The sequence below is a fragment of the Centruroides vittatus genome, unplaced genomic scaffold (assembly GCF_030686945.1).
Source record: "Centruroides vittatus isolate TY-2023 unplaced genomic scaffold, ASM3068694v2 contig_482, whole genome shotgun sequence".
In the NCBI taxonomy this organism is placed as follows: domain Eukaryota; kingdom Metazoa; phylum Arthropoda; class Arachnida; order Scorpiones; family Buthidae; genus Centruroides; species Centruroides vittatus.
In genome coordinates this window covers 918,547-930,794 of record NW_027122272.1, presented here as the reverse complement: position 1 = coordinate 930,794, position 12,248 = coordinate 918,547, and the positions used below count along the sequence as shown (strand labels likewise).

The 12,248-nt window shown below is 28.7% G+C and overlaps 1 protein-coding gene across 3 annotated transcripts in view; it reads right to left on the bottom strand.

The window, feature by feature from the left end:
• The window catches only part of LOC136977917 (inosine-5'-monophosphate dehydrogenase 2-like), a 55,150-nt gene that overhangs the window by 22,729 nt on the left and 20,173 nt on the right, over nt 1-12,248 (bottom strand). For all 3 annotated transcript variants that reach the window (XR_010881148.1, XR_010881147.1, XM_067273528.1), the window contains 5 exons: nt 10,982-11,069; nt 8,472-8,671; nt 8,311-8,401; nt 6,761-6,856; nt 1,485-1,628 (listed from right to left, as the gene is read on the bottom strand). Coding sequence is in view for 1 of the 3 variants with exons in the window: in XM_067273528.1 (XP_067129629.1) it covers nt 1,485-1,628; nt 6,761-6,856; nt 8,311-8,401; nt 8,472-8,671; nt 10,982-11,069 (619 nt within the window). In the remaining 2 variants the exon portion in view is untranslated. The remainder of the gene's footprint in view (nt 1-1,484; nt 1,629-6,760; nt 6,857-8,310; nt 8,402-8,471; nt 8,672-10,981; nt 11,070-12,248) is intronic.

Sequence of the window (12,248 nt, the reverse complement as noted above, 5' to 3'; positions counted from 1 at the left end):
CACGAGAGGTTGGTGCTCTGTACCTCTCTATCCCTCTATTATCTATGTACAAATGCCATATTCTAGCTGTTTTACACCATTCAAATATTTTTGTCGTGGAAGCTATCCCGTATTCGACAATACAGCGCTTCCATTGGGAATAATGCATACACGAGTTTATATTTAAATCTTATCATTGCAATCTTATCCTTGTTTTTCAATGTATATAAATTTGTAATAAAATACATAATGCAGTTATAATAAAATATTAGTTTTAAGTAATTCAAAGCATGTTAAAATATGAAAATAATCACAGAACATGTATTTATATTTTAGAAAATACAAGGAAAGTGGCACTTCCACAGCTTCCATAGACAGTATGCCACTGTAGAAATATATTTCATAAAATAAAATTGAAATAAATACCAAAAAACCTTAAATCCAGTAAAAAATAGAATGTTTATTAATGAAACAAACGTTTTCGATCATGTACAATAACAGCTTTCAGGTTCTAGAAAGGAATTTAATAACCAAATCTTCAAGTCTGAATACCAGTATTAAATAAGTACTCACTTTTTGAACCTTTGTATCCGAATTTAATAAATATTTAATAAATGAATTTAATAAATATGACAGGAAAAGCACATTTAAAATTAAAAACATTCAAAAATTATTCATTTACATATCAAATCACATGTGCAGGAGCATAAATATATTAAATAAAACATAGAAAATAAGAATAAATAATTAACAAAAAAAATATTAAATACAAAATAAAATAATTAAATAAATACAGTGATATATACAAATATTCTGAGTGAAAACATAAATATAACAAAATGGTAATAAACAAAACTATAAAACTTCATTTATAATTTTAATATTAGATAAATAGATTTGTTTTAGATAAATAAAACTATTTATGCTCCTGCACATGTGACTCACTATGTAAATTTGTAATTGGGCTGCAATTTGAAAAAATCGTAGACCTAAAATTTCCACTGTCATCTGTCTGTCCATTTGTCTTTTTTTAATCTTGAGAATGGTGTTAGATAAATGAAATTCAAGACTAGATATGGAAATATTTTGGTGATTGGCCCAAGTTGAGGTCACGTAGGACAAAGTGACGTGTGTAAAAATGTGTGTAACCCATGTGAGAGAACTTTTTTTTGCTTCGGAATTTTTATTACTAGTTATTACTGTTAATCTCTTACTGTGACTAATTTATAAATTAAATTTTATCATAAGTATTTACTGCATGTATAGAAAAAACATACTATATGTAAGGTTTGGTACTATCTGCAATTTCAGGCATCCACTGGAGGTTTTGAAACAAATCCCATGTATAACAAGAGTTACTGTAGCTTTTAAATAACCTGTTATCTCTAATATAAAATTCAGACTACAGTTTGAATTTGTTATATTATATATAGTAGGATTATATTTTAACATCAAAAATTATTTTGATAAAGTCATATTTTAATCTTTATTATATTACTTATTACCTGTTGAAGCACCAAGTGCCAATGCTTTAATTATATGTCCAACAAATTGTACACCACCATCAGCAATCACAGGTACACCATATTTCCTGCTATATTCTGCAACTTTATATACTGCAGTAGCTTGTGGACGACCAACTGCAACTACTAAAATAATAATTTTTAAACTAATTGTAAAAATTTATATTAATTAATTAATTCATTATAAATTTTACTAATAGACTTTAATTAAAAATTTTTAAACAGAAGATTATAAGATTGTAGTAACTTAAATATTACATATGCATTTTGGGCTAATGTATTATCTTAGCTCCTCTTCAGTGATATGAGAGTAATTATAAAATGAAACCAGCAAGAACTGAAGTATAAGCATAAGTACACTTTAAATGTTATTCTGGCAAATTATCACATGGTACTTTTAAATAAACCACCATAATTTATTACAATCACATTGAGGAATGAGCATAAGTGGACACATAGAAAAAACTAATTTTCTGCCAAAAAGAAAATATAAATAATTATAATCATGTTGGGATATAAGCAAAAGTGCACTATGAGTGTTATTTATTTTTACATCGACAAACACATCATCAAAATATGTAATTGTGAGAGCCTGGACTTGACAAAAAATTTTTTCAAAAATGTTTCAGAGAAAAAATCATAGAGGATATGATTAAAACTTTTCCCACGGACTTGCATCCTTGTTTAAGGTGACACACCTAGAACCAACCTTCGAAATTTAACTATTGGCCTGATGTATAATAATTCCTAATGAGGTCATAGGAAAAACCCACAAAGGACCCCTAATAAAAAGGAGGAGTTCGTTGTCATCATAGTTCGCCATCATTGTCAGTTCGCTACCCTTTGAACTGGTGTTCATGCCCGATCCTGTTTCAGATACTACTTACGCCGTCGCCACCCTTGTCCTCTCTAGACAAAAAAGACGTCCACCCTTTCGTTTCATCAAAACTTCTTCTAAACCTGGCAGACCAGCAGTTCATTGATCTGCTGATTCCCCAAGGAACCAATGTCTACTTAGATATTTACCAACGTGCGATCGATTTGTAAACTCTCTCTCAGTCAGGGACTATAGTTTATATGTAAAAAATTAGCACCTTGCTAAGCATCTTAACTAACTATGCACAGAGTTGCATAGATATTGTTAATTGTTAAACTTGCAGTGGAGTGCATTCACTTCTTCTGGTTGTCTCAGACCAGGCTCCATTTTGAGCCTAAGTACCTACAAACACAACTACTCATGCAAAAACGAAATTAGCAGCCATCAAGGTTTCTGTGTCTGTCCTTAAAGACACACTGGTGTCAGTCCTGATAAGGCATCAAAGAGGTGCCGACCCTGCAGTCACATAATATTTAAAAATTACTACAATAAAAATTATACATCATTAACCTAGATAGTATGAGCTGTGAGAAAGAATCAACCTGATTAACAGCATTAAAGTGATTGAAGATAATAATAATAATACAGCATCCCAACAAATAAGATTTAAAAAAAAATCCAGTTTAGTTGTTAGCAATTAGATATGGGCTTTGGACATTTGTTGTTATTATTTCCACCATAATGAAAATATTAAATTGAATGCTTTTGGTTTTCTGAAGTTTAGGATGATAAAATAATGTTGTTATAATAAAAAGGTATTGATTTAATATGTCATTGAGACAGCAGAAGAATGAAAATCTACAAATGACAGCATTTCTTAAAATAAGACATGACTATAAAGATGAGCTGAATTAAGAGCCAATAAAATATTGTTAACTACAAAAAAAAAAAAATAAATTTGCTTACAGCAGATTTTTAACAGCCAACAAAGAAATGACAAAGCTTTATTTTCAAAAATGTCAATTTTATCTAAATAATCCTGTTTTAGGAAAATATACATTCTCATAGCAATTAATTGAGCATTTGCAAATAACTATTGAGTTGATGCAAAAGTTTCTGGAATTTTCTAGACCTCTCTAGAATGTTCAAAATTATTCTAGGAGAGACAGCATCTAGAGGTTTTTGTGGGCTATGTAAATGAAAATGTTGAGGTGCACAGTCGTAAGTGAAAAGATGTTCATTGTGGCAATACCAATGTTTTAAATATGTCAACTTTGCAAATGTTTTCTTGTGACCAAATTCACTTGTGCACTTTCCAATTATCAATTTGGTATAAAAGCAGCTGAATCTTATTGCCATATGGTGCAATCATTAGACAAGAATGTTGTCTCTAACTCAACAATCTATGATTGATTTAATAAAGTTAAAGCTGGGCAATATGAAATTGAAGATAGGCCATACTCAGGAAGACCTTCTGTCCTACTGGATGACAAGCTGTGGCAACTGGTGGAAACTAATCCATGTCTGATGACATGAGAATGAGCAAGATACTTGGTTGAGACCAGTCCATCATAGTTCATCATTTAACTGCCATTGCAGAGGTCAGGTCTGCAAGATCTTTCTTTATAACAACACAATACCAAATATGTAAAGGTTGACCTGGCAGAAGTTGCTTGATATCAGCTGGGAGGTTCTCCCTCACTTCCCATACAGTCCAGACCTTGTATTATCTGACTGACATCTTTTCTGCTATATGCAATACTTCTTGAATGGAAAGCAGTTCACTGATGATGAGGAGATAAAAATTGCACTTGCAAAGCTCATTGGATCAAAACAGTTTGAGTTTTATTCAGGAATATGCAACCTGCAGAAGAAATATGCAACCTGCCCAATTAAAGGAAGAGCATGTTTGAATGTAATGGCAATTTTCTTCAATAAACTATTTTTGTTTTTGGAAATAAATGTTGTACTATAAAACCCTAGAAAATTACAGAAACTTTGTATCAATCCAATAAAGCACTTTATATGTCGCAGAATGCAAAACAAATTCAAATTATTGAATTAGCTGCTTAAAATTTTTTAATGGGATAATGAATATTGATTACCAATACAAAGTAATGTGAGAATAAAATTCTTAGCATTCACAATGATTTGATATTTTGTTATACATTTAAAGTGATAAAATGTCTCAATTGCATAGTCTATTCATTTTATCTATATTTTGTCTTCAAAATATGATAAAATAAATAGACTCTGCAGTTGAGGTTTGGCTAATATGATATTTTTTTTGTGTTCAAAATAAAAATTGTATTAGTCAAAGTCAGTTTTATAATTCATCAGACTTAATTTTTTATGAATTTCTATATTAGATTTTTGTGAAAAGTAATTGAGAAAAAGTTACTAAAATTTGTTCTTGAAATAAAATTTGTGATGAAATCCAATGTCTGAAATAAACACAATTAATGCTTTCAACAAAATGTTTACCTTTACTGCAAGCATTTTGACCTTAATGAAAGGTCTTCCTGAGGCTACTTTAGAAAATACACTAGCACTGTTGAAAGATTGTAGTTAAAAGAACAACAGATACAAAATTCAAAAAATACAGTATGTTAACATTTTAAATATAAAAAAAAGAAAAATTTGAAATATAGAATATTAAAAACATTAAAAATAATTTTCTAAATGTATAAAATTTGATTACAATCTATAAAAATAATTATGGTTAGTTAATACTGTTATAAAGTTTAATTATTGAATACTTAATTTTTTATTTAATTTAATAAAAAAAATTAATTGAGTTTTGTTACATATATCTATAGATATTTAACAAACTCATTTTTCAAATCTACTGAAGAAAATGCTTAAGAAATTTATGTTTAACCATTTTATTATTATTACCAACCAAATTTAATGTTTAACCATTAATATTTTATTTCTGTATATTATATATTAAATCTGTAGCATATAAAATATAATATATCAGTATTGTATTTCTCTTCCTAGCCTATGAGCATGTAATATACATTATTATTAGATTTATTATTAATTTCTACTAATTTAAAAATATTTTAATGCTCTTTGATGCCTATGTTAAAAAAATAACCTTTAATTAAATCATTAAAAAAATCTTTCCTGAAAGATAATCCCACTAATTTAAATGTTCCTATATTCACTGTCATCAAAATTTTGAAAGTTTAATATTTAAAAATTGATATTTTAGAATTCTAATAAAATGATTTTAATTTATATTTGTAGTTATTATTAAACTTTTTAAAGTTTTTACAGCAAATTATTAAAAATAGTCTGAATGAAATCAAAAATCAAAAATGTGTGAATAAAATAAAAATTAAATACAGATGATTTATTGAAATATAAAAGTTTTATTTGAATACAAATTTGAAGCATGAATTCATTTTTATGTCATGCATAATAGATCCATTTAGATTAACATTATGAATTTAACATTAATAAAGATTTTATGAAAATCTTTATTAATATTAAATTGAAAATTTAACGTTTATAAATTTATATATAAAATGTATTTAATAAAAATAAAATTTATGAACACCTTAAACCAGGTGTGTCAAACTCATTTAAACAATGGGCCATTAATGCAACTGGTAAGATTCACACGGGCCACTTCACATTTACAAATGTTCTTAAAATTATAATTTGAAGTGAGAATGCATGAATATAGATAGGGCAATTAAAACACATTATGTAGTTCAGTGAATACAACTCAACAATATAAAATTGCTATAGTATTACTTTTATTTAAACATTTATTTTATTTAATGTACACATTTATAAAACTAAAATCAATTGTTTACACCGGAAACTTGCCAGTGCTATCTTACTCCTCCTAGTTTTCCAATATCTGGATTCAAAGACTGACAACAAACAATGTTCATTATGGCAAATAGATGTTTATGTTAGTCTTGATCTGTAAGCTGTTTTATTTAATTTCAAAGCATTGTGGCCACAGGCCACGAAAAATCACATCAGGGCTGCATGAAACCTGCAGGCCGCCAGTTTGACACCCCTGCCTTAAATTGTTATATACTTTAAACTGTATCAAAAAATTGCAAAGTAATTAATGAAATTATTTGGAAAATTTGATGATAATTAATTTACATCATTACATTCATTATAAAAACTAATTTAATACTGACATAGTTCTAAACATACTTAAATTTTCACATTTTGATACACTGATTATATATTAAACAATGAGAATTCAAAAAAATACAATATATATGTATTAACAGTTAATTATTTTTTCATACAAAATTTAGAGTATAAAGAAAAATTTCTCAAATAATTAACTTTCTATAACTGATTTTACTATAAGAAAAATTTAGTGAAGTAAATACAAAGAAATTATTAAAAATTTTGGCTCAATACAAGTATTAAATATGCACAATGATTAATAGAAATTTACCTTCTTGAGTTATACATATTGAGCCACATCCCATTCCCACTCGTAGTGCATCTGCTCCTGCTTCAATTAAATTTTTTGCTTGTGAAGTAGTAACAACTAAAAATTATAAATAAGATTTTTTAATATATGTTTAATGTTAAATGAATGTAGAAATAAGTCAAATAATCTAAGTTATGTTCCCTACAAATCCAATTAAGAATGAAATGATAAATAATGGAAATAATATGTCTGTAATACAAACATAACATATACTCTAGTAAATGTATTTATAATATATTTATTTTAAACAAACAGCATGTACAGATGCATTTATTTGTTATTAATTGTTTATTTGTTTTGTTGAAACCGTGTCTTCTTTTTCTTGTTTTGTTTGGTGTCATGACTTGGTGAATTTATAGACACTTGGCAAATTCATCTATTATCAGATTATGGATTAAATAGATGAATTTGCAAAGTGTCTATAAATTCACCAAGTTGTTATTAATTGTTTTAAAAATTTTTCAATGCTAGTAGTGGATTAAGTAGCTGAAACTACAGTGAAAACTCACTTAACGAGCATAATTTGTTCCAGAATCTTACTCCTAATGCGAATCACTCATTAAGCAAAACAATTTTCCCCACATAAATTAATGTAAAATAGCTTGTAAATTTAATGTGAGCCCTATATCAAAAATGCAGCCACAAAAAGTTAATATATTTAATAAACAAACTAAATGCATATTTTGAAAAGTGTTTTATTTTCATGTTTATAGTGCTTCATGATGCTCACATTTTTGAATGTATTTGTTTATGACTCTATTATCAGGTATAGAGAATCCGTAAATCAATACAAAATCACAGTCAAAATAACTATATGGTCAACATTCTAACAAAGAGATTTCATGTCAGTATAAACAAACGTGAAATTTATTAGATAGATAGTATCACACTAAAATACATGCTCTTCAGCATAGTGGATAACACTGCTTAAACACAGCTTTATAGGAGATTCATCTGCTGGACATCATTAATTCAGCTTGCTATAGTTCAAAAGTCCATCAAACCATTTCAAAACCAAAAGCAAAATTAAAATTGAAGTAGTGGGAGGGATGTGTACCATGTCTTTACCAACATCTTATCACATGTAAATTGTCAAGCAAGGTGAAAAACAAATAAGGTAAATGAGGCTGCATTATGTTGACTTTGTGACTGATTCTAATGTACCATACACTCCAATTTTTGAGACTGGGAATGTTAAAAAAAAAGGTGACATTAGAATTGAGAAAATATGGTAATTTCAAATTTAAAATGAGTAAAAATTTAAAAAGATTATTAATAAACAGAATGCTACAAAAATATTTGATTATGAATTATCTGTGAATAATATTTTTCAATGGACATCATATAAAAATAAAATAAAACTTTGTGTGATAAAAATAATAAAAAAACTATGTTGTCTGATTTAATGTAATGTAAACAAATAAAAAAGATAATAGTTTGAACATAACTATATTTTTATAATAGGAACTTCTATATTTGATAAATAAAAAAAGTTAGATTATGAAATGTACCATTTCCAGCTATGACATCTAAATTTGGATAATTTTCTTTTATGTATTTTAGCATATTGAGTTGAAAAATTGAATTTCCTTGTGATGAGTCCTGTAAAATATATTGAACCTAAATTTAATTTTTAAAAAACATTAACTCTAAACAAAATTATAAAGTTTACCAAAACAATAACATCAACTCCAGCTTGAACTAATAAGTCTAATCTTAATTTGTCTTCATTCCTTGTTCCAATTGTTGCACCCACTAAAAGCTGCCCATTTCCATCTTTTGATGCTAGAGGATAATCCCAGCTTTTTTTCATATCTGTACGAGCTATTATAGAAACTAATTCTCCTTTGTCATTTACAATTGGTAATTTACCTAAAACAAAATATCCATTTAAAATTTATTGTAAAACTTCAGAAATATAAGACTTAAACAATACCATTCATTCCTTAACAAAACCTATTATTTTCTACATGTTGAATTCATACCATAAATCTTCTTTTAATTCATATAAGATTTATATCAGTATCAGAAAGTTTATAGTGATAACAAAACATAAAATACAAACTCCTAAAAAATAATGTTTTTTACTATTATTTTTATTATTATAATATATGTCTTATATGATTATCTTTCTGTATACAGGAAATTTCAGAAATGTTTGTCCAAATTTCACAGGTTTATAAAGAGGAGAAAACCTTAATAAAATAGTCAAGAACTATATTTTTTTTTCATCTAAAGCTTAATTAGCTGATTATTAAGTTTCAAAGTGTAGTGACATCATTTCTGTGTTTTAAGTCTATATAATGTAGCTATAAAACATCTGTAAAAAAACATTTCTGAGAATACAAGGATTAATACTCCTTTACAGTCACCATACTTGTGAAAGAAAATAAATCAAATGCCATAAATGCCTACACCTGCTGTAAATTGTACAGAGACAATTGGTATTAATGAAGATATTTTTTAAAACTTCACAAAAAATTTAAGAAACACTAAATAAATGTCTTCACACTTTGTCCTTTGTAAAGGTCGCTTTTAGCGTCCTAAGTCGAAAAGCCACGCGACAGAGATAATTGGAACCACCTGGCGTTGGGGCCATAAATGGCCGGAAAGATCAAAGGAGTAGCGGTTTTGTTTAGGGGTCAATGTGTGTGCTACGTGTCGGCCGGCTTGGGAAAAAAATGTAAACAAAGGACGGACGTGAATGTAAGCTACGTCGGCGAGAAATAGGGCGGACGTCTTTGGAAGCTCTCAAAAAAGGAAGGAACTGATTGGTCGCAGGTGGTCGCAGCAGGATCCCTTAAATTGGAAGGGTGGCGGAAAAACGAGGAGAAAGGGCAAGAGACCGGATACATGGTGGTCTCTGACACTAGGTAAGCCTTCGAGGTGTATAGAGAGAGCGTTCTCCTCTTGGAAAGTCCTCCGGAAAAAGGTTAGTGCAGAGACGGACGGCCACGCGGTTGAGCCATCTCCGGAAAAGCGACTTGAGTTCCCCGGAGACTAACAGTCCCCAACAGACAAGCCGACTAGCGATACCACATCTTTGTTACATAGCGTATGTAATGTTGTTGAACATTGTACATCTTGTAAATATTTGTTGTGTAAATAAACTGTATATATTTACTTGTTGAGTGTGGAGGTGTAGCTTTCCTCGAACCATCTTACGGACATTCTCGAGTCGCAAAACCCAACTCGAGACGATTCATCGTAAAGATCGTGACGAATATTAAGGATCTTCACTTCCTTGATAAACACCTGAGAAACATAACACTTTTATGGCAGAGTTGGCCTTTTATTAAACACTACTCATCAAGAACAAAGTACAAAAACATTTTATTTATTTATTGCTTTTAAAATTTTTAAAAATTTTTAATCCATTGGCATCATTTTAATTATCTCAATTCAAATCGTTTAAATTTAAATGATTCCAATTGTGTTATTTCAAATAAAGGTACATCACTAAATTTCTGGCAACTGATGGTCAGGTACATCCTTTAATCAGGACAAAATTATAAGAGGAAACTTGAAATTCCCATAACCACCAGACTAGTTTACTGAGTGATCACAGATGACATTTTGTGTAGGGGCTTTTTACATTATTTACACTGCACTTGATGATTATAGTGCAATTCTGTAATATTCTTAGTTTATTTTGCTTAAATTTAATCCTACCTACAGCTTCTAAGAGAGATGTGTCAGTGGTGGTGTCAAATGTAATTTATATTTAATATTTATTTAAATTTCTAGCAGTCCATGAATACTTTAGAAATATGGGAGGTGTCTAATTAGTTGGTTAGAGGTGTTGATGAGTTGATAGATTATTATACATGACTATGGTTGGTCTGGCAAACTGGTTAGTCCAGCAATGCTTTGGAATCAAAAGTACCAGAAATTTGATGGTGTACTTGTAATATTAACTGATATTTTTATTAGACTTAAATTCTTAAAAAAATTTAATAAGTCAGAAGTATAGAAAATATTTAATTATTATTGTATTTCTTTAAAAAATGTTGTAAAACTACAAAATAAATACAAATAGACAACTAAGCCTGAATTATTCTAATAATACAATCAAATTAACTACTGAGCTAAAATTTAGTTAGTTAATTAATTAGCCAAGTTCTAGCCAAATAATTATCCCAGCCTTATCATTTGATCACTGTAAAATAAAATTTAACAAACCCTTTTTGCTCTGCTGTAATATTTCATGAGCTTCAACAAGGCTAACTCCAGCTGGAGCAACAACAAGATCTGGTGTTTTAGTCATTACCTATAATAGAACAATATAATATAAATGAATAATACAATATATAAATATTAAATAAAATATTAAAACATATAGAATAAAACAAGCTAAAAATTATTTCAAAATAAATTATTCCAATTTTAACTGTATTGACAAAATTTCCTATAATATTATAATATAATCGAGATAGGTAGATAATAATAATAATGATATTAATAATAAGTGCAGAGCCCAAATGGTAAGGAGTTAAAAGTTGAAATTGGTACATAGGGTATGCCATGAGAATGCATGCTAAGAAGGAATTTTTTGAAATTCCCCCATGGGAGAGAGGGGAGGGTTAAGGATTACCCTGAAAAACTCGGCTTCTACTGTACTATTTTAGATGCAGTTTTTTGCATTTTTGCTGGAAACCAAACATATTTTTAGACCCATCTAAAAATTCTCTAATTAGCCTCAGAAAATGGGAGACCTAATTCTTGCACCCAATACAAATAGGTAAGATCAACTATTTAACTATAAAGGTTATCTTACGTAAGAATTTATCACACTGAACGAACAATCTAATACATTTTAAAAATTCTCTATTCCTCTACTGTATACAATTTAAATAATTTTTTTAAAAAAGTGTTAGATTGGGCACTCAATGTGATAAACTCTCACGTAAGATAACCTTGGTAAATATAAATCAAATACTATAATATAATATAGTAGAAGGGTTAGAAGTACAAAATAATCTAATAATCTTAATCTTTGCTGTTGTTCTTTTTTGCCCAATCAATGCCAGGTACATTGCTAGTTACAGATAAATCTGTATGAACATAACTTCCAAAAATAAAAGACTTCAAGTCAATTATCAATGTTCTAAAGCCTAACATTATGTTTCCTTCAACTACTCAAACTAGATATATGTAAATAAACACTACACATATAACCAATATCCAGCAAGAAAAACTATAAGAAAGGAAATGTTTTTATGTTGAATAGACATCATCAGACTAACTGACCTTCACAGTTCAAATGCAGCTGTTAAAACAAACAGTTCAAACAGAAAATTTATACATGGCTTCACTGGCCAAATATTATCATAAACTAATCCTTTGGCTTTGCCATACCACAGCAAAAATTACCTTCTTAATGCAATACTGTTCTAGGCATCTTCCCATCTTCAATGTCTGTCTCCCTTCGAGTGTCATCCACTATGTA